Raw genomic sequence first — 23,060 nt, forward strand, 5'->3', positions numbered from 1 at the left:
GCTAAGGGGGACGGGGAGAAATCACCCAATTCAATACATACTTATATAACAATTAATCCCCATAACAATGCAAAAATAAAAGGTGACTCTCAAATATTCTAAAAGGTTGGGCATTCGTGACTCAAAGCTGACAGCACACACATCATTATTTATTATCTATGCCTATGATTGCAATCACTGCGCGTGAGATAGTCCCGAGGGGCGCGGCAGCGGGGTGTTCCTCCAGAGATAATCAGTGGATACCTGCGTCTCCACTCTACCTCTTGTAGAGGGAGCACACCGCGGCAGGTAGGTGCGCGAGATCGTATCGTACCTGTCGTAGACAGTTAACTATCTGGGAAGAATGCAGAGGAGCAATGAACGCTGCCAACAATGGGCGACAGGCCAGAGCATCGCCCGGCTGGGGCTAGAGGAGGTGAGGACTCCGATATGAAATATTTTATAATGAGCCGGCCGCTTTTATGTATGGGATTTGAACGGAGATTGATTGCTATCGGCCCAACTAGTATGTGACTTCAATTGAGTACGTGATTTTGAATAAACTCTGGGAACACAATAAGGAAAATATTGACAATATATAGAACTAATAACTACATAATAATATTATAATTTCGATAGTGAAAAACATATTTTTGATTGTTACAATACAATAGATATACCAGAAAACGATAAGATAACAATTTTTATTGGGATATTAATACTATTTAAGGTTCTCAGTTTACTGTTATATTGTCCTCAGATAGCAAATTTACGTACACTATTAGGATCTCTACGAAGCTAACTTACTATACCCAGGTCGTAGTACTGAATTGCGAATTACAATTAATAGTAGTGATAGTTAAAGATTATCTTTGAATGCAATGCGGTAATCTGCTTCGAAATAAATAAGATTTTTATTTATTATTATTGTATTCCAATATGCAACAAACAGTTTACCACATTGCATTAAAAGTATGACTAAAGCCTTAATTACATTGAGCTTCTTTACAAGCTGTGTGTTGGCGAATTTATAATCAGCCTGAAAAATCGCTCAGTGTAATCATCGAACAAGCTAACATGTTCGATGATTACACTGGGCGACTTTACAGGCAGATTATAAATTCGCCAACAAACAGCTCGTAAAGAAGCTCAGTGTAATTGAGGCTTAACTAACTAGCGATACCATCGAAGTTTGGTTTCGTATCACGGCATGATTAAAATGGGACTTGCTACGAAGCGTCAAGCACACATAGATATCTTAATAAAGATTGAAAGAATACAAATGGACCGGTCACCAAGCTAACTAAATCGACTTTTCGAAATTCTGTAAAATACGTATTTTGTTTGTAATTTTTGAATGTGGACACGAAATGCCATAACAAACAAAAATGTATGTCCGTTGCTATGAAACTAATAACATTTTATACACAGAAAATCCTTCAATGTAAGGACTAAAATGCATATAACTTATTGTATAAAGCAGTTAAATATTATTTAAATCATATTTCACGCATAAATATGTAGGTAACGTACTCGTACCTATGTGGCGATCTACTTATGTCACTACTGGTGCTCCTTTTATGCATTATCATTATAGTGTCATTCATTAATAAAAGTGACGATTCATTAAAAAATCTAAATTTCTAATGTTTAAAAATGTCTACCGGGTCAATAAAATATAATTTGGCTTATATAAGAATTGCACATTACGAGCATCGGATAAAGGCAGCAAACAATTCGTCCACGTTGTATATAACTTAACATCATTAGGATAATTTTTTTTTTTTTTTATAGAATTATTAATAACCATGTCCTTGCTTTTTCGTACAAGGTACCGGGAATCGAACCCAGAACTCTCGGGTGGAAGGCCAGCGCCTTACCCACTGCACCACGAGAGCCGCCTCATTAGGATAATGTTGTATTAATTCAAAATACATACATATCGTTTTTGTTTATATTAAAAAGCTTTTCACACCGCATAATAGGAAAATCAATAGCTGTTATGAATTTACTGAACGAGCACAATCTTGTGTCCACATTTTAACACAATCAATAATTAGGCACATACTTTTATAAATAATCGAAAATTTTCTTCAATAAGACGATATTCTGTTAAATGAATATAGGTACCATACGTAATGGGTTTGACACAAAAAAGTTCTTAGAGTAAACAAAACCAACATTCGATACGATCTAATGTTCTGATCAGTAAGTGAAATCAATGTTGATTAAAGTAATAATACTACTTTGTATGTATTAACGCATAACTTAAGAGGTAGTGCACAGGTACCTTTAGATCAAAATTAAAACCTCGAAAAGATAATTATTAGAATAACGGATATTTTTAAATTTTAATCGTCATCATCAGCCTGAATCTATCCGCTGCTTGGTGAAGGCCTCTCCAAGATGATTACACTTCCCTCGGTCCTGTGCGTTGCGTTGCGACGTACTTCCGCTGAACTTTATCATTTCATCGATCCAGTGGCCGCTAGGTCTACCTTGCGTACTTTTTGTACCTACCTCTTGGATACCACTGGATGACTAAATTTGTCCAACGATTGTCCCTTCTTCGAAATCTTCGAAAAATTTAATTTTAATAATATAATATCTTAAATGCAAGGAGTTTTACCAGAAGCTATAACTTTTTAAAATGTCTTGGTGGCCGTGTCACTGGCTTCACACGTCACATGTCATTGATAGTGCGGCTGGTTGTAATGAGCATCACGTTGTACCAGGGGCCACTTAGGACGTAACGTCATACATGGACGAGCCCTTAGACAAAATGGAATGGCTCTTTAATAAGTCGTCAAAAGTAAAATGAGCCAAATCAGTCCGATACGATTAGATCAACTCTCCGCGCGGCGAGCAGATAAAAAAATAACTGCTGAATAATTTAATTAACAATGAATTCGGTGACATAATCACGAGCCACGAATTTACAACGCATTCTTGTAAAAAACCGGTTTACCTTATCAAGTTTTTGACGCATACTGTTACGAGACAATTCGAGGACCGCAATATCATTCATGACCAAAGAATCGTAATCGGAAATTAAGTGAAATTAAAGACACATGATTCGGAATTTATAGTCATTGAATAAAAAATGGGTTTAATTAAATTTAATTCATCGAAGGAGCCTTCCCTATATGGACGGAAGTGGAGTAGACTAAACAATAAGCGATTAGTAATAATTAACATTTACTTTGACTAATAAAAATAATTTACAAATTATAATATTCTAAGCATAACACCTGCATTTATTATTCCAGCAATGCATTATGCAATTATTACAACGTAAGAAACATTTTGTCACATTTACTTACATACTATAAAATTATTGAATCGGTAATCGTAAGTAATATTTGTATATAGGTGTATTATGAAAGATAATTTTCTATGCTAAATAATAATTAAAAATAAACAAATTTACTGAGTTTCTTTTTAAATTTTAGGTTATGTTAAAACATATGTGTGTGTGTTACAATATACTACAGGTACATTAAATAACATGTATCAGTACCAGGTTATCCCGAGTGTATCCTTTTAGTTTGTTATGAATCGTCCCAACGATAAACGGAGCCTAAATAGGTATTTAATGCGAAGCTGAAAAAAGGTCGCCAAGACCAAAGATTAAATTAGGTACCTAGTGCAGGATCCCATAGACTTTTCGTATACATAATATGCGGAACGCATTCTGACAATTGGAATAGGTTTTAGGGGTCACCAAGATATATAATGTTGATGTTGCCAGGCGATTCAATTCAATTTGACTTGTTGTTTCTTTTTTTTTTTTAATAAAAATGTGTACTTAGTGTGGTTAGTGGTTATCGTTATTTAATTTATTCACCTACCTATATATGCAACCTACACTGTTTCTGGATTAACCATAATACTAAAACTAATGTCATATGCATAGATATAGTAAAGAAACCAATCTGGGTGATTCTATACAAACATGCTACTAAATAAAATAATTTAAGCCAAGGAGGATCCTAAGAATCGATAATTTTGAACACATTGCACTACCCGCTATTTTTATTTTTTCAAATGGGACGAACCGTTCTACGACCATGCCGATGGCATGGTACAATTATTGCATTTTCAATCAATCCCTGATTCAGTCTTGGTTTTATTGAAGAATTCAGAACAATTTTTGTTGGGTTATAAGAAAAAAAATTAAAACCTCAATAAAAAAAAATTGACCACTAATATCGCCTGGCAACATCGACATTATATATCTTGGTGACCCCTAAAACCTATTCCAATTGTCAGAATGCGTTCCGCATATTATGTATACGAGAAGTCTATGGGATCCTGCACTAACCTTTAGATTCGATTGAAGCTAACTTTAAATCGCGAAAACCTCTTTTAAAACACATTTTAAAATGATAATACAAAAAGTAGTTACGCAAGACTCCCTCCAATTATAATCCAAACGAAAGTTACTCTTTGAGTGAAACATAGATAGAATGCCTAGCGTAGCAAGTTAGATTTGGTAATAGTGTGACATTTATAATGCATACATGCTTATAGATACAACAGAAGAAGCCGTATTATTAGTAATATTACTATGTAGGTATATAATACAATGAAGCCATGTTATCTATCGTGTTACGATAATAATGAAACAATACATATCGAATCTCCTAAGCCAAAAGGGCGTAAGTGACAAATCGCTACTATTCAGGAGAGCAAAAAGAGTGACAAAATATCGTGTTAATGAGAACAACTTCGTTTCTTCACAACTTCTTTCTAAGTATTGGAGTTTTTCTCTTTCATTTATGGAAGAATAATATTGTCTTTGAGTATGTATTTTTTATTAATTTATTTATTTACAATTACAATTTTTAAATCACTTAATTCCTTTTGGCTGTCCAAGAAAAAATACGAAGTTCATAAAGAAAATACCGAATTGTTTTTTTTCCATTATTTTATTTATGTTTTTGTTGGGGTTTCTGTTATGTATTATTTGTTTATTATAATCATATCAATATTGCATTAAAATAAAATAAAAACTACACTTATTAAACAAGAATAACAATATACGTAATGGTGAACAGTGAACAGTGAAGATGAAATTAGATTTATTAATGTAATAAAAATAGTTAACATGATTAATTTATAATTATTAATAATTTTAGTCGCCATATCCAAGTAGTCTCTGTGAAACTTCTTGGGAATAATACCTAGTGTTTGCTACCTAGTGTTTGTAGTACAAACACTAGGTAGTACAGTTACAAATAACATTATAATAATGATTATGATAAAATGTCACTTATTTTTATTAACTGCATTTTTTCAGAAAACGATCAAAATAACACTTGCCATTGAAAAAACCAATCAATTTCAATGTTACAAATGATAAAGACCAAAGATTAGGAGATACTACACAACACATACCTATATCACGTTTTCAGATAATAGATGCCATTCAATGAAGTCGGTAAAGGACGTAACTGCATTACCCTATGACATTTCTGACAGCCAAATAGGTGTTAGGTCCGTTAATTCCTATTGGGTTTCTGGAGAATTATCACTTACGCCCAAATTGAAAAATCGAAATTCAGCTTGCGATCACGTATGAAGAACGCCGTTTTGGCAGTCTGTAGATGATTTTTTTATGAACCTAACCTCATATTTAACTCAAAAACGCCAAAATGTTACTTACGCCCTTTTGGCTTAGGTAGGTCGATATGTACTTACTGAGTCACTTCGTGGTTAAAAAGTAGATGTAGTACAAGTTACTTGAATTGAATTCACTAACGACGAATAATCCAAATATTGAATCAGTCAGATAACGAATAAAAACATACACCAATTAAATTAATATATACCCACTGTTAAAGTCAAGTTACTGAATGATAATTCCTTCAGTGGGAAAATAGCTATTAAATAAGTGAGACGTCCGCTAAAAAGCTAATTGACATCATAATGAACGTTTTAAGTAAAAAATAAATTTAAAAAAAACAAACGATTAGGCTACTGTGCAACAAGAACGCTGTCAGAGAATCGTGCGTGTGATTGATTAATAAGCAATTATTATAATAATCATAAAAATAATTTTAAAAAAAAACCCACAAGTTCGGGATAGCTGCTGTTCAAAACATATATTTCAATTGATTGAATCTTAAAATACAAAAAAAAATAATTCAAGGTTCGCGTTAAATGGTTTTACATAATAAACATCTTATAATATAAAATATTTTGATATTTTTTATTACCCATGTCAAACAAATTATCAAAATCTTGCATAGAAATAAATATCCATAAAATAAAAACGGGAATCAAGTGTTTTTTTATTCCTATGTCATAATAAATAAATAATTCAACAATTAATATAGGCTACATATTATTTCGTTTTTTTTTCACTTGATAATAAAAATAGATCAACAGATAGTTATTAATAAAATATTATGTAAGTACCTATTACAATTTTCTGAGACTGTAATATGAGTTACATTTTTACGAAGCCAACGATGTTATTTTATTTTATGCACCAAAGTAATATATTTTTTTTTGTAACTTAAAAGACTAAGTTCTTACATAAACACTTTAAAACAACGATCGCCAGCCATGTTGTTTCTACAAGAAATTCGCATATTATTATGTACTATAAAATCAAAAATATATATGTTGTGTGTATATATACGAGAAACATTCCAAAATAAAGCTGTGAATATTGAGAATCACTGCTAAGACGCAAACAAATAATTTCCCCGGGGTGTGCTGCGAGCCGCGGCGAGGACACCCCTAACAATGACACCGTTAACTATACCATGGGTTCTCAATATTGTACAACAGCGACACATGTCTCACGTGATATATAATATCTACGATTGATTTGAATGGGACCCGCTAATGGTGAAGGTGTGGTGAACAAACACATAATCAATGCAATGGGTGGTAAAATGGGTGAATGGAAGATATGCTTATTTTTCGATTTATATAATATTAATTTCGTTATGTTTGGTATTAGAAAGCTGGTGAATGCAACTACATATTTACAGTGGAAGTAAAATGTTCCAACTCGTATTAATTTTGTAATTGCAAGAAGAAATCTACTGAAAAGTATTGAAACTTTATAAGATACGGGAGAAATTCGATTAATTCTTCTTTTTGTGTATGAGTCAAGAGCGCGATGTAGAATCATCCTTAGGAGCGTAAATGCGACCATCTTTAAGAAGTCAATAATATCGGCAACTTAGATTGCGTTGTATACAGCATCTATCTATACGTAATAATACGTCATATAATAGGTATAGCAGGTAGAAAATCTACGGATGATGCACTCGAAGACCACACGGTCCACACGCTTAAAGTAGATATTTTTACCAAAAAGACCAAATGGTGAAATAGACTATTATAAGTATTAATTCTGGTGTATGGTCAACTCTATTGAGAATAATTATTGTAAATATGAATGAAAAATGTTATTGAGTACAGTCAAATACACTAAATACAGAGATGGGGACATGCGGAGTCTGTGTAACTATGTGCAGCATTTTAAATGAATCCGAATTTTATATTTTTGGTTAAGTAGCACATAATATTATTATAGAAGTTGGATTTTTACAAAATAATGTATATATTATTATTCCAATCGATCACATGTAATGTTTAATATTATTATAAATTAGCAGTGGCATATGTGGATGAAAACTACTTTGTCAGCACACTTGGTCCACTGCAGACAACTGCGCGTTTTTAAATAAAATATCATCCACAAAAAATAGTTGTTGCTGAAAGGTAAAACCATGCAATTCATAGTTAAAGTGCATATAATTGGAGTTTCTTAGATGCGGCCTCATTGGGCTACATGAAGAAATTCCCTCATCAAATATTTCGCGATAAACCTGGCAGCTACAGACGATACACCCTGCAGGTTGTCACGACACAGCGGTTGAGAATAGACAAACCATCATGTTATGCGCATAATATGTAATAAAATTCATTCATTCGCGAAAGCAAATATTTTACAAAGTGTTATGGTAACACTGGTGGACGATGACAGTATATTTCTGCACTAGGCGAGCGTGTCGGATCGTTATGTAAGAATTTTTGCGGTTTTTTGATAAACGTTGCAAATGAATGCATTATTGAAAAATTGTTTTTTAATTTTAACGGTCGCACAAAAGAGTGGTTTACGTAAGCATTTCTACCGTGTCAATCATTAAGAATATGTTCCGAGAGAATGAGATGATAAGAGACGAGACATTCTTAGCTGTCAACGGTGTCATGTCAATCAGTTCGGTATATTGGAATGTCAGTTGAAAACGTTTTATCGCTTATTAAAAATAATGACATCAAAAGAATAGAAAGTAACACGTTCAACAAAATGAATAGAAATACTACAATGTTTTTTTATTCTGCGAAATTGTATTGTATCTCTTCTTTTCGGTCCTGCGTCCTAATCTCCTACATTATCCTTGGGCATGATACTCCGATACGTCTGGCAGTCACGGGATGCTGAGTATAGTGCTGTGAATTACACGTGTGCAAAAGTTACATGTTGTATTTTTTTAATGTGTGAGTAGCAGAAGTTTTCCCAAAACCTACCAATATTCATATTCATGCGCGGAACAGGATTGGCACAGTTACAGCCTTCGTATTAAAATATTAAAGCATTTTATTCCCAACATTGGAGTATCATAACGGACATGGTGTTTAAACGACGTTATCATTTTCAGAGCAACCGAATACAACATGAATGTTTTGCTCGACTTACCATTAATAAGCATGTAGGATAAATAAAATCACTTAAGAACGCGACCCCAACTACAGAGTGTGGAAAAAAAGGATGTAGATTTTACAATCGCATATTTCCAAGTCGATTTACGTAGCTTGATTACCTATCAGTCCACTTGTATTACCTACCACAATCCTCAGCAGAACAATTAACTTTAACCTTAAAAATTATAATCTTCAAATAAGCAGACCAATCAATACATAATGAAGCAAATATAAACACGTCGCTCGCTTCGCCTTAGCCGTACGGAATTATTATAACTGCCCCTCACATAACTGTGTTACACGAAAGCCGAAGAAAAACATAAGATTGGAACCGAACAAAACGTCGGCATCAGGACTGACACAAAAGAAACCTCATCCCGATACACAGCATTACAAATTACCTGTCAGTCTCAAAAGGTGAGTAGGAAAAAATACAGAAACGCGTGTCTACCTGGAAAAACAACTCGGAACTTTTTCCGTCGTAATTTTCTTTAATTGAAATAAGACAGCCGAGCACTCGTGCTGGAATGCGGTGTCAGAGTGAATTAGGAAAAGACTGCGCGGGAGACGAGAAATAATACGTTCTGTAAGAAAGCTACAACTACCGGTGAAGATTGCAAGCGATAGGCTTTTGTGGGAATTAGACATTTCGGTTCTACCCATAAGTAGTCATGCTATTACATTTCTATCGGACATTATACAAGCTTCTAGCATTCCCGAGGTTTTGTTGTGAAACTAAATTATTGCTTGGAAGTTATTTGATATTCTCACTACAAACTGCGGTTCAGATATTTTGCCGCATTAAATATATTCTCTCGTTAAATGTATACAATTATTACATATTTATTTAAAGATGTTGAAAAAAACTTATATTACGATGGAGCTCAAAAAATATTGTAATAAAAATAGTGAAGCTTTACTAAAAGTAATCAAATCAATTCCTAATTTGTAGCAAGATTCACATTAATTGTAGGTACGCTAAGATTTACTTTCTTGAACAAAACCTACAAGAGTTTTTTTTTCAGTAAAATAAACTATCAGTATAATATAGATAACCAATCGCAAAGCAAGGCGCCAACACGAGCCAGTATTTTTTTATTGACAAACACCCCACGCAGAGAATATTAATTTATTTATTATAGTTACCGATTTAACCATACTAAAATTGTTGTACATAAAAACAAATGTAAAACAAAATATTCATAGATTAACTAGTTACTAGGTGAGTAGTCTTTTTTTATAATCTACTAAGTAAATATGGCGATGCCTTTATTTGACAGGCTATTTTCTTAGAAATAAATGACTGTCTCAAATGTTCCCTGTACCTGTATAAAAATACACGTTCATGCCATTTCCATTAACAATTCACCAATCTACCGCCCGGTAAGCAAAACATTCACATAGTATAAGGGCGTATAATATTTTCTTCGCAAATGGGATTAACGTCCCGATCCGAAACGAGCAGGAACGTAAAAATGGGTTGACAACACGATATGGATTCTAGTTCTAAATAACTACTAATGGTGTTAGATAATAAAATCTATGAAATATCGTTATACAAGAATAGCATACTAATTGTTGTATAAAATTAATTTCGAATGCAAAGTGAAACAATATGTCACGCAGTGTTGGCTTACTTACATTATAATACCGGTGCGATAATGTCATAATACAATGCACTTTCAGTGATATACTCCACGCCGTATACAAAAGACAGGTGCATTAGTTGAGTCATTAGATAACTATTGACTGGCCAGTGATACTGCGCCGAATAATACTCAATATGGAGTTCATTAGCTCTTCCATTTGAGATACGCACTGATAACCAGACTACGAAGCCTTTATCAGCACCATTGTGCAGTTTATTCCCGCATTCGAATCACAAACCGATTTGCGACTGTTTTACACAGAGAAATAATGTATTATCTGCTCTGTGGTTTTACACGTTTGTGCGCATGCGTGCGGTTCCAACAGTATACTTTAAAAAATCTTACTGAATCGTATAATTTAAGGACGGCGAGAGTGTCACTTTGACTGTTGGTTAACAAAGTTCCCGGAGATATTTCAATAGTTCAAATCTCCGATCGTAAACTGATTCCTGGGTGATTCTAATCGATGACTCCACTTTTGGGGTTGCGGGAACAGCATAATTTAAATAGCTGTGAATACAGACATACAGGTGCATTACCCAAATGTAAGCAAACCGTCCCGCAACGCTAAATGGAACAAACCTAATATTGAGAATAATTGCCACTTCCAGGCATAAAGTAAGTATGTCATTCCTGTATATAAAACAAGAACATATAATATGTCTCCACGTAAAATCGACGCCTTCGAAATATGGTGTCGGAGGAGTCATTACATTACACCTCCAACATATTCCATTGAGAATATCGTAGTTGCGAAAACGACTATCATCCGTAATTTTCTACAAACACGTATCTCAAAAATCACAACTTTTCAGGAGAAGCAAATAACAACTTTATTCTCTCAGTTTTTAATTTAGAAATAAAATTTCTTCTATGAAATATCCATTTAGTATAGTTACACATATTTTCATGAAAAAATGTTATGTTTCTTCAATTTATCGCACTATACTTTCGACCGATCAGTCATATTGTCGGAGCTACGAAAATGCGTTGCAACTTTACTGTGAATATTACTGCAGCAAACACGTATCTTGACTTACGGGAAAGAGCTTCAGTACAATTATCGGTCGGAGTTCAGTATTCTGTATACTTACAAACACGTAACTCAAGATACGAGTTTATGATATTTATAAAAGTATTTTATTGTGCTACGAGTTTTTGTTATTGCTTAAGGCTATACCTCAGTTGAGGCATGGTCTAAAAAGATCGTGGCTAGGCGATGCGCGGATTGCGGGTCGCGGGTGCAAATGACGCATGCCAAACGAAATATAATTTGTCATATAAATCCAACATACGTCCATTTAATGTTCTATTTATTGTTCTATTAGTAACAATAATAATATATTCATTGAGATGTTTGTAAATATATAAATGGGTAATGTTCTTAGTCATCTTTACACGATTTAAGAATTAATACCCCCGTCGCCATCACGAAACAAATTGACGTATTGACACCTCGACGGTCGGTCGCCGATTGGTGAGTACTGCGAAATTTCGTTCCACATACCGAAAAAATTTTTTGCCGTTTCACTGATGTATCACCTTAAATCTATTATGTTGTAAAGTATGTTTTGAGATACGTGTTATTGGAAGATGTGCGTATTCAAATTCTGAATTTATTACATTAAACAACTCAAAACTGACAAAAATTGAGATACGTGTTTGTAGTAAATGTTCCATAATATCTAAAGGATATTAAGGAGAAGGACAGATCCCTAAAATCTGAACTCAGGTCACTCAGCAGTCCAACAAAGATAATCACAATTCAAAGAGGCTTGCTTGTTAACAGTGAAAACAGCGGAACTGTCAAAACTTCAGTTGGGCTATTACGACATGGTTTGTTTGAGATGAAATTATTTAGATTTTAGTCAACTTGCATTATTGGCCGAAAGAAAATGTCTCTTTCCGTCTAGGTTCGACCAAAGAAGCAATACTGCCTGAAAGTGCATGGATTGTAGCATGGCAATGGTCAACGTCGAAAGTCTCATACCTAATCAACGGCCCGACCGAATTAAATACGGACCCTTTGATACTTCCGGGGGGGAAACATAAATACAGCCATAAATAACGATATTTCACAATTTCAAGAAAAACTGAGAGAAAGGCAACAGATCAATAAGAAATCGTTACTAACCGAAATCCGATTGAATTACTCTATCTCCGTACAGTCGCTGAACTATGAACCTTGTAATAATAAGCATGCGAACACGAATTTATCATTCGCAGTAGAAAAATACACGACTGTGCGATAACAGTGCTTCGCGATTTGGGAGCAAGGTGGTGGAACAGGACCGTACCAGCGAGATCAGTGATCTTTGTGATGCAATAAAACTGAGAATACCACAATGTTATCGCCATTATTACAGGTAGTTTACCCGCTATCGTTGCGTGCAGATATTATGTACAAAGCAGTAAGGAATACCTATGTCACTTTTACTTATAGGGATTCTGTTGAAAAAAAGTATGTTTACTCACCTATTATAATATGATACATATTATCTACTCAGGGGTTTATAACTAATTGAAGTAGTATGGTGTGTGACATTGTCGAATCTGCGATATTCAGAAAATATTTACGTACTATATACTTAGTATTATTTACACATCTGGGACGCTTCTTATCTAGTGTATATGGATTGTATGCCACCGATAAAGTACCAGTGGCGAAGGGTACCTGTTGAAGGAACGTAGGTGGGATGTGGTATGTGTCAGAAAGTTCGATCCTAAGATCATATTGGCCTCCGCGGAGTGAAGGTTGTATTAACAGATTTTTTTGTTGTTTATTTTTTACGAGAAATGGATGAACAGTGCGACAAAATTATCTGGAGAATTCCTGGGGAGCCACAATCAAAAACTACCCAAATCAAGACTCGCAAATGAACATAATCTGACAGTGGAATGGCGTATTGAATATGGCGTCAATGTAATTCCATTTTTGTCCGCTCTACAGATAAGTTTCTTGAACTGTAAGCGATTTGCTCAGCCCATTAGGTTCATACTCTGGATCCAAAGAAATATTAAAAACAACATATGATTTTGAAGGTAGCAGCTCGGCCATCGTGGACAGCCATATATATGTATGAAAATTAAATTTGAATTTTGTTTGGGTATGGTCGTTTTGAAGTATTCTTTTTTCCCACATTTAAACCATTAAACACACCAAATATACCAATCGGCTTTGTACGCATCTCCTGAGGACAAAAAAAGACTCCGAGGAGAGGGGACTCCACCACGGGAAATTTTCGGCAAAAATAAATAGAAAGCGACGGCGCTGGATAGTCCGGATTGGACAGACATTCTGGTGAAGGCTAAGGATCCACCAAGGGTTGTAGAACCAAACATGACTGATGACTATAGCATTGGATGTCAACTATGAAAACTCGAGACAGACGATGCAATTCGTGAATGCCAATGTGCCGATTTTTTATTAGTAGTCCTTAATTGTAATATAACTAAGCCATTAACTTCAAAGTTCAACGTAAATCTCAAGGGAAACCTGGCGTGAATCACGGACAATTTCCGTAATTTGGCCTCGTACCTACTGCATAAAATCACATGCGAATAAATATATTTTACTTAATACTTTTGACATATTCTCATGGACAATGAGAGAGATAAAAATACTTGAGCCAATACAAAAATGTTGAAAAAACCTTCTTCTATTCCATACAGATGGAACCTAAATGTATGAAATTTAAGCAAAAATTACCGTAGGTCTACTGATTGTATTAGCTACAATTAACACTTACTAATGCCGGTTTCAGTGGCGAAGGGTGGAGGTAGCCTGTTGAGATCCGTCAAACAGTGCACGGTTTAATTAAATTTAAAAAAAAACTCCATCTGCGATTTGTATCCTTAGTTCAATGAAAACAAAGTATGACTGACAGGTTTAGTGGACACTATTTATGTCGGATCACAACAGCCTACCTCCACCCGTCGCCACTAGCAGGTTCATTTCAACAGAACCTTCAGAACTTTCAGATTCACCTAATTAGATAATTACATTTGTACATGATAATCATTATAATGTACCTACACACTATACTTAAATTCGACATTTCATGCAATAATATCTTCGTGACAGAAATAAACATGGATGAACAGCTCTCTAAAATAATATGTATTCAGAGAGTTCTGCAGATATTTGGCCACAAGGCCAAGAATGATTACAAAAATTTTGAAAAGACCAATGTCAGTGGGAACATCGAGAGTCGACGTGGAAGAAGGAGGTCGCATACACGATGATCCGAACAAGTGAAGAACGCTACGGGTCTCTCAATATGTAGTTTCAGACCTTGAGCTGTTATGAATAGGGATTGCAATACCGGTATTTCTAAACCGGCATCCCAGTATTTTACGATACCGAAATACCGGTTTTAAAAATCAGACAATAGCGATATATTCGGTATTGAAACTGGAAACAAAATGTATTAATCAACATAAAAGGCTAAACAGGACTGCTACGGTTTATTTCTGTGGGTCTTCAGCGTCCTTGGTGACCAACAATGACACATGCTATAAAATATTAATATTTTAACGAGATCTCCACATACTTATATTATATCAATTGCTAGATATGCAGTTCTGTTTTTTTTAAATAATTTTACGAATACCGGTATTGGTATTTTCCATTGCCATTCTTGGTGGCGTTGGCTGGTGTGTCTCTGGAATCGAGGGCATCCGTTGTTTGTTCTCGCAAGGTGCGGAACTAACCTGCCGTGATGCCAATTGGGAGGGCAATAACCATGTTTGATAAAATCGCTTCGGAAATTGATATACTCCACTTACGTGGGGTGAATTTAGGTGGGCGTTGTTTTTAAGATAGGGTCTATCTATCTCTATCAATAGTTCACTCTGTGTGCTTCCATCTACTTTTATTTATGTTATTTTATTTCTTATTGTATTATTAACTCACATTGCTCTGTATTTATATTTCAAAAATTATTAGGTATATCTTATTTTATGTCATGTCGTGAACGCTTTAAATGTATAATTGGTTATGTTCATTATATTATTACGTAAAATAAATAAATTTTAATTTGAATTTTGGCAGATTTTTCATTCAGTATTACAATCCCTAATTAGGACGGCGTAATGCAGAGATCACTTCACTCATCATCGGACAGGTCACTTATAATATCATAAATTACGGAGACGCACAAACCAACAAATTCACCATTATAATTACTATCGATTCAAGTTGAAGCGACGTGTGGGAACATTCATTCGATTTCATGTGCAACATTCAACCGACAGTTGAACGACAAAAATCGCCACATGAGATCGGGCATTAACTTGGCCGTGTTCACATCACGGTAGGTACTAATTCAACCTTTGGAGCATGGCACAAACGTGCCGATGTGATACACTGACTTCCCCCGGAAAAAAACCTAGGCGTAAAATATGGATCTACAGAGCAGCATCAATTTTATCAGAATTGTTCAGAGATTCCGGCTGTGTTGTTATATTTGAAATCCCACGCGAAATGTCGGATTGTCTCGCAAGTGGGAGGCATGTGTCACAACAGTTTGATAACTCCGTGAAATATTAAATTACACAACTATACAATGTTGACGATAATAAAATTACGGGTGCCTAACGTTTTTGTCTGGCGACGCGACGGAAATCCAGTATGATAGGCGCTCGACGGTAGACGTTGAAGTGTCAACTCGGAAATTCCAGTGATTACAAGTAATACCAAAATACGAGTATGTGCATTAGCCTGGTAGCACAATGAAAATCGTAAAATTGGGCACAATGCTGCAACTGTATTCCATTTCGTGCGCATAGGCGAGGTAATGCCGGGACAGTGATGTCACACGGCAGGCCGAAACGAATGAATAAGTCACTTCTGCACATGTTTCAGTGCAACATTTTCGAATTATATTTGCGCCAGTGTCGGGTGACATTTACCGCCTTTAACCTCAGCGATAGGTAGGTGGGCCCGCCAAAGATCCTAGCCTGGGGGCCTGCTTCAGGATGTGGGGCCCATGATAGAATCCATTTGTCAATGAAGGATGATGAGTTTTGGATTGACTACTATTGAAAGGGGAAAAAATGATAGAATTATCATGCGATAATTCATTGAAACAAAAACCCTAGTTCAATTTTGGTTGAACCGAAGTGAAGAATAACCTAATACTTTGTCAATAAAAGTAATGCAAGTTGTAAGTAAAGTACTGCTACCATTTAATCATAACATCATATTTATCCGAAACTGGATTTTCTGCATAAAGCCCATATTCCATTGGCAGATTGCGTCTGGCCCGATTGTCTGCCACGACTGTCAAACTCTATTCTCTATGGTTTTCAAGGATCGTGAGCGATCGGGTCGAAAGTGGAAAATTTTCTATTATCCGTCGTGCGATCCTTTCATTATCAAGCGAAGATTGCCGAAAGCGTACGAAAATAGCCGAATATGCGCCTGAGTCATGCAAACGGTCGTTCATTTCATTCTACTGGTCGATTTCAACTGAACAACTACAAGATGGCGAAAACTTAAAAAATATATATGGAGTATCACCGAGGACACAGTCCTCGTCGAATAAATACACGCCAAAGATATAGTGTGGAACGTAAAAAAATCCGCCATATTCAATGGCGATCACGCTGTTCTTCAGTTAGCCAACTTTTGACCGAGTGTTTTCATTTACGGCGAGTCCTGACCGCCTGAGCCAGTTGAAATATAGCCATACTTGCTACAATAAATTAGTCTTTGGATTATTTGATTTCGATATTCGAATTACTCAATTGGTTTGGAGATTCAAGCTCGCCCGGTTATTCATGATGTAAATTAACAATAAGTATACAAACTTTCTATAAATGTCAAACGGCCGCATAAATTTTAACAGATCTGATGCTCGCTAGGTTTGACAACTGACAGCTCAGTTTTGTTGACGTAAAATTGCGCGGGAATGCGTTCAGTGTAGCCACCAATCTAAGAAATATCTAGTTTTCACTCAACCTATATTTTTAATAATAGCAACACTAGTATTATTTTAACCAATCAAATCACGGACCAACGAGATTGAATCGTTGCGTGTAATTGCAAATAGCTAGCGACAACGGTTGGCGTCGATCGTTGGATCGGGTTGGGTCTGTGCGTCTGCCAATGGAATATGGCCTTTAGCTGCAATGAAATCCAAATATAGATCCCGTTTAGTAGAAAAAAGATCACTTTGTGCTATCCACATCCATCGCATGAAAAATAAATAAATTAAAAAATGAATATAATATATATAAGTAGTAAAACATTGTTTATTTTTATAATTAAGTTTTTTTCATCTTTGTATTACTTAGTACATTGTTGGCTATTTAATTTAAGTGTATTATTTAATGAAATAACGGGGGGGAGGCGCCAAGATTAGATTTTTTTAAAAGGGAGGCTTAGTAACATCAAGTTTGGAAACCACTGGATTAAGGAATGGTTGGCTCCAGAATCAAGTCAAGAATATCATATTAAGGGTACCAATCAATCGATAGTGTTCAAGTGACGCAGTTTGGATAGACTTACAGCTCCTCCCGTTGTCGCTGCGATAAGACCATTTTCATGGTGGTCGGTGCACGAGTAGCCCCGGTCTCGTCGCAGTCGCCAGTCGGCGCGGGCCCGATGACAGCGCTCGTCGGGTCTGCAAGCTACTACTGACGGACACTCACTGCTTCTACTGATTCACTCTTACTCGTTGACCCGCCGATGATCCATCACCTGAAGGCAAAAAAGAAAATTCATCGATTAGTTTAGGTTTATACAGTGTATGTGTGAGCACGGCAAGATAGTTCATGCTGGGCATAACGCGTAAGGACAAAAACTGAATTAATTAAATCAGCAAGATGTTGAACCATTCAAAAAGGTGGATCTAGAAAAAGGCCTTTAGCATGTTGTCAAACCAAGATAACTGGTAGGTGGTTATCAAGCTCAATAAAGCTACATACATCTGATAAATTATGTAGTTAGGTATAACTTATTGGAACAGCATATTGTGTCACTAATGATCATACATTATAGAGGAAAAGTCAAAGGCAGACTTTGGGGTATTCTTGACTACGCAATCTCAGAAATCGGCACAATATTCTGGGCGTTGGACATGTCAGGGAGAATTTGTACCCATCATAATACGGACGTAAAGATTATTTCTCATTGTTTGTCTATACGCTACTTTTTTATTTAGGTATATTAATTTTACGGTTTTCAAAATTACCAATTATGTACTGACTTCAAAAGGAAGGAGAACGTAGAAGATACATTACATAAAGGACGAATGGTTACCGTACATATAAGTAATAAGATAAGAGCCTTTACAATTTGTGTCGAAAAGATATACATAGTACCTACCATTTTTTTAATTCAACGAATAATTCACAAGATTTAAGAATGTACCAAAAAAAGTGATTCGTGACGTCGGTCAGTAATTAAGGTAATTGATACCTAATTTGATTTAAAATACAAAAGCTGATTGCCAATAGTGACTCAATTTAAAAAGCGCTGCAGAGTATTGTAAGAGCCATTAGTTAAAATTTGTCGCAATTGGATATTAAGATGTCTATAACATTGTGGTCTATGTGCGTGGGCGCAAATCCCGAGAGGCGCAGGTTCGATTCCTGCTGGGTGTCGTTTTTATTTTCAAAAAAGATTTTTTCTATGGGCTATAATATTTTCTCAGAAGCGTTTTCAAATTATAGTATTATTTGGTCAGAGTTTATAAGTTATCTATAAATACGCATACTTCCTTTACCCTGCTGTGATTGTCATGCCAGTGGAGTTGTTTTGTTACACATAATTATAAACCAAAGTTTATCAAACATGAAAAAAGTCAATAGAGTAGGTACTTATGAGTTTGAATGACCCAACATTAAACAGTTTTACTTTACTATACTATAAGAGGAAAAATTCTTTTACAATTTTGGCAAGTCACAGTAAATACTATACTAAAAATAGTAATATACCACAGATAGATTGAACAGTTCAACACACAGCATAGGTACCAAATGCATGCAGCCTTGTGCGGACCACATACCTACGTACACATTCGTAGAAGGTGAGATTATCGAGCGAATGACCTTATTCGGTTCCAGACATGGCTAATTTGGGAGCCTGGTGAATTCATTGCTAAAGACTAGATCCGAGAGTCTGCTCAGCATCGTTCTACCTTTTAAAAATAGCACCAGCGTTCTTATAGGTATGTGTATTGGAAATTTTTCGGTGAAAGGTAATAAAATAGATATACCTACATAGGTACATTAAAAAAAACTCCGCAAGAAGTGATGATTTAATAAAATTTTCATACTGTGGAGAGACAGCCACATAATTTTACGTCATTTCCCGAGTAAACATAATATTTAAGCTAGGAAAGTAATATGAGCAAAATATATTCCAAAGATTGCCATAATATTGTCACTATAACAAACTAAAGACTAGATGCATAGTCATGTGTGGCCTAATATGCGCCATAACTTATGTGGCGAAATCAGGCGATTAGTGACTAACGGTAGAATGATGTAAAAATGATCTATTATAAAAGTATCATCCTACACATAATTCAAACGAATATTTTACTTTGGCAATATGATTCGTATAAAGTGTTCTGAATATGAATGTGAATATGAACAAACGTCACCTCACTCACGTTATTTTTCTTCTAATAAATAAAAACGTTTTTAGCCGATTACAACGTACTGTAGGTGTCCTGGATAGAACAATGCCCCGGTGTTGCACGAGCTGCGCAGAGAAAGACTGTACTCTGTCTGTATGCTTGTGTGGTGTTCCAGAAAGCATCGAAACATCAATTTGTCTTAAGGTGACGCATCAGTGAAACGCCAAATAATTTTCAACTGTACGCGCGACGAAATTTTGTACTCGCTTCGCATTCATTGAGAGAACGTCGAGTCAGACATACGTCACTTTGCTGCGTGATGGCGACGGGCCAATTAATTCTAAAATCGTGTAAAGATGACTAAAAACGTTACCCATTTACTTTAAAAAGAAAACATGTCAATGAATATATTATTATTGTTACTAATAGAATAATAAACAGAACATAAAATGGACGTATGTTGGATTTATATGAGATATAATATTTCGTTTGACAGGCGTCTTTTGCACCCGCGACCCGCAATCCGCACATCGCCTAGGAACGATCTTTTTAGACCGTGCCTCAACTAATGCATGGCCTTAAGAAGTGTGCCTGGTATATAAGGATCAGACGACGAACACATATTATGAGGCCCAAAAAAACAAATTGAACGAATCCGCTGGAAAACCGATAGGATCAAACACAGCTTGCGAAAGATGGAGAAAAATGGAGCAAGATTATTTAGAAGTCCGCAGTACCTATTCCAAAATGACCACGATTCTCAGTAATGGACGGCTTCGTGTATTTTGGGAAACACTCGAATTTTCGCCAATCCTCAGGCTCGGTGGGTAGAGAAAAATACATATAGTAAATCTGTCTGTGCACTGCCTTGTTATAGTCGTTGGAAAAATAGAAGATTTCTTCACATTCCCAGGAGATTACCGAACGCCCAAAACACATATCAGTGCCAGGAATAAAATATGCGTAGGTCCTCTACCTACATACCACAGAACAAATTAAAACAAATACGAAAGCCAGTCGCCATGGACCAATAAATCCAGTTTCGGTTTATTAATTAATGACGGTCAGGCCAAAACCTGAGCAAAGCACCGCCTAGTGTCGTCAAATATTAGGTACCAATCTTGACAAATTGTAATGCATAATTATGATACAAACTATTGAAAATAACATATTATTATTATTCTTCTTTAACATGTGTGTTTCCCATATTTCTCCAAACTCAAGAATTATACCTTGTTTCAGCCTCACCAAGAAAGTAACCCACTTCCCATTATTGTGTGTTCCCTGTGTATCTTGTTTTGTTGCTTACGAGAATTTTGGACGGTCTTTGTCACAAGGAACGAAGCACCTACCCGCCAAACGATGTGAATTGCACGATGTTGAAACAAATCACGATTTAGCTAGTCGGGATTGTCAATCTAGTTCAGAATTTATTAGGTTGTCGATGAAAAACTCGGCGCTTTGCGCCTCGCGGGGAGTCTTCGCCCCCTTCGGCCCCTCAGACGATGGTAACTGACGTCTAAAATTATTAAACATGGAACATGCTTTGCCTACTAATTCTCTGAATTCTGGTTGTCCAAATTTGAAAGAAAATTTATTTGTCAAAGTAACCGAAGGATTCAAACAATAATTTTAATTTTCTGAAAATAATGTAATAACAATAATAAAACTAAAGAAGTAATAATAACAGACGAACAATATGTCGCACAGAATGTAGGCTACTGAACGTAAAACGAAAATAATCGGCGCGCGTAAGTAATCGGGGCGGGGCGGGGCGCGGGCTGCGCGTCTATAGTTATTCTACGTCTATTTTTCGTAACGCGTTAGCGTCGGAGATCATGAGTAAAACATGTACCATGCACTATGTAGACATTATTTACAATAGTTTTATTTATGGAAGAAGGTGTAACTGACTTGTCATATTAGTGAAATTAAACAATAATAATTCCATACTGATGGTATCATGTTAAAGATTATCAATTATTTCTCCACAATAGAGAACTATACCTTCTGACAGTCTCATTCAGAAGGCAATCCACTTCCCATGTTTTTGGGTTTCCTACTAATTTCGGAATATGGGGCGAAACTGCTTCGATTTTCGCCGATTCCCTAAATGGCCTAAATCATGGCCCATGACCATAAGTGGCTTGATAAGAGCGCGGTTAAAATTGAAAACAAACAATGTTCTTTCACGTCTCCAACATAATATCTAATGGTTACGTTTATCGATCGAATCGCACTGACCTCCACAAACACGAAACGAGCAGCGTTACGACGCAGGTAAATAATAATACAACCGGAGGTGGATATAGATCGGAGGAAACAGTGGGCGAAAACAGCTGCTAGAACGAATGTGTTTTAATATCAAATACGTAATACCTGACTATTTGTGTACCGTGTATAGTATTATGGAGATGAAGATATTTTTATAGCTGAGATGCCATATTTAATTACGTACAGGTGGATAGATTATATTATGACCTAACGGGTGACTGAATCAACATATGTATTGTAGTTGGGTATCACTAAAAGCCCAAAGCACACCAAGCATGTCCAACTTCAAACAGGTAGGCTGTTCAGTAATCTACCACACTCTCCCATTGACATTCTTCAACTTGAACAAACGTATTATATTTGGACGAGGACACTAAGGCGTTGCAAATTAAATAACAACACTTGTTTTTCACTGTCACAAAGAAATACTAAATTTCCCATTCGTCGTGACAACGTTTTTTGGGAACTCGTGACATTTATCGTCGAACTATTATCATACTTTATAAAAAGCCTACTGCGCGACGGTAAGGGGAGCTACGCCTCAGTTTAAAGCGAAGGGATTCACACCTTACTTTTCTCTCACTCCTACAGCAAAACAATAGTGATGCAATACGACGTGATCATCCAGGTTTCCACGTGGTTGATTTTAAAACGAATTTCATGTAAACTGGTTAAGGCGAATTCTTTGCCTCAATTTACGATCAAATGTGACTTCAACGCCATCTAAAGGCATCTACAGGCATCTACCATGAATTTCTAAAAATGTGTTACTAAAAACTTTCGTCGATCGCAACCAGATGGCAATAAAATATAAAATAAAATATTGTGTGTCGCCACA

At 35.7% G+C, this 23,060-nt stretch overlaps 1 protein-coding gene across 1 annotated transcript in view; it reads right to left on the reverse strand.

Moving 5' to 3' along the window:
* Window positions 1-23,060, reverse strand: part of Lis-1 (LisH and WD40 domain-containing Lis-1) — a 100,996-nt gene that overhangs the window by 63,006 nt on the left and 14,930 nt on the right. Inside the window, exon 2 of the mRNA XM_085944213.1 lies at window positions 17,872-18,063. Coding sequence (XP_085800339.1) covers window positions 17,872-17,909 — 38 coding nt within the window. The 5' untranslated portion in view covers window positions 17,910-18,063. The remainder of the gene's footprint in view (window positions 1-17,871; window positions 18,064-23,060) is intronic.

This window comes from Rhyacophila brunnea, unplaced genomic scaffold (genome assembly GCF_057557595.1).
Source record: "Rhyacophila brunnea isolate RB1 unplaced genomic scaffold, BYU_Rbru_1.0 scaffold_17, whole genome shotgun sequence".
In the NCBI taxonomy this organism is placed as follows: domain Eukaryota; kingdom Metazoa; phylum Arthropoda; class Insecta; order Trichoptera; family Rhyacophilidae; genus Rhyacophila; species Rhyacophila brunnea.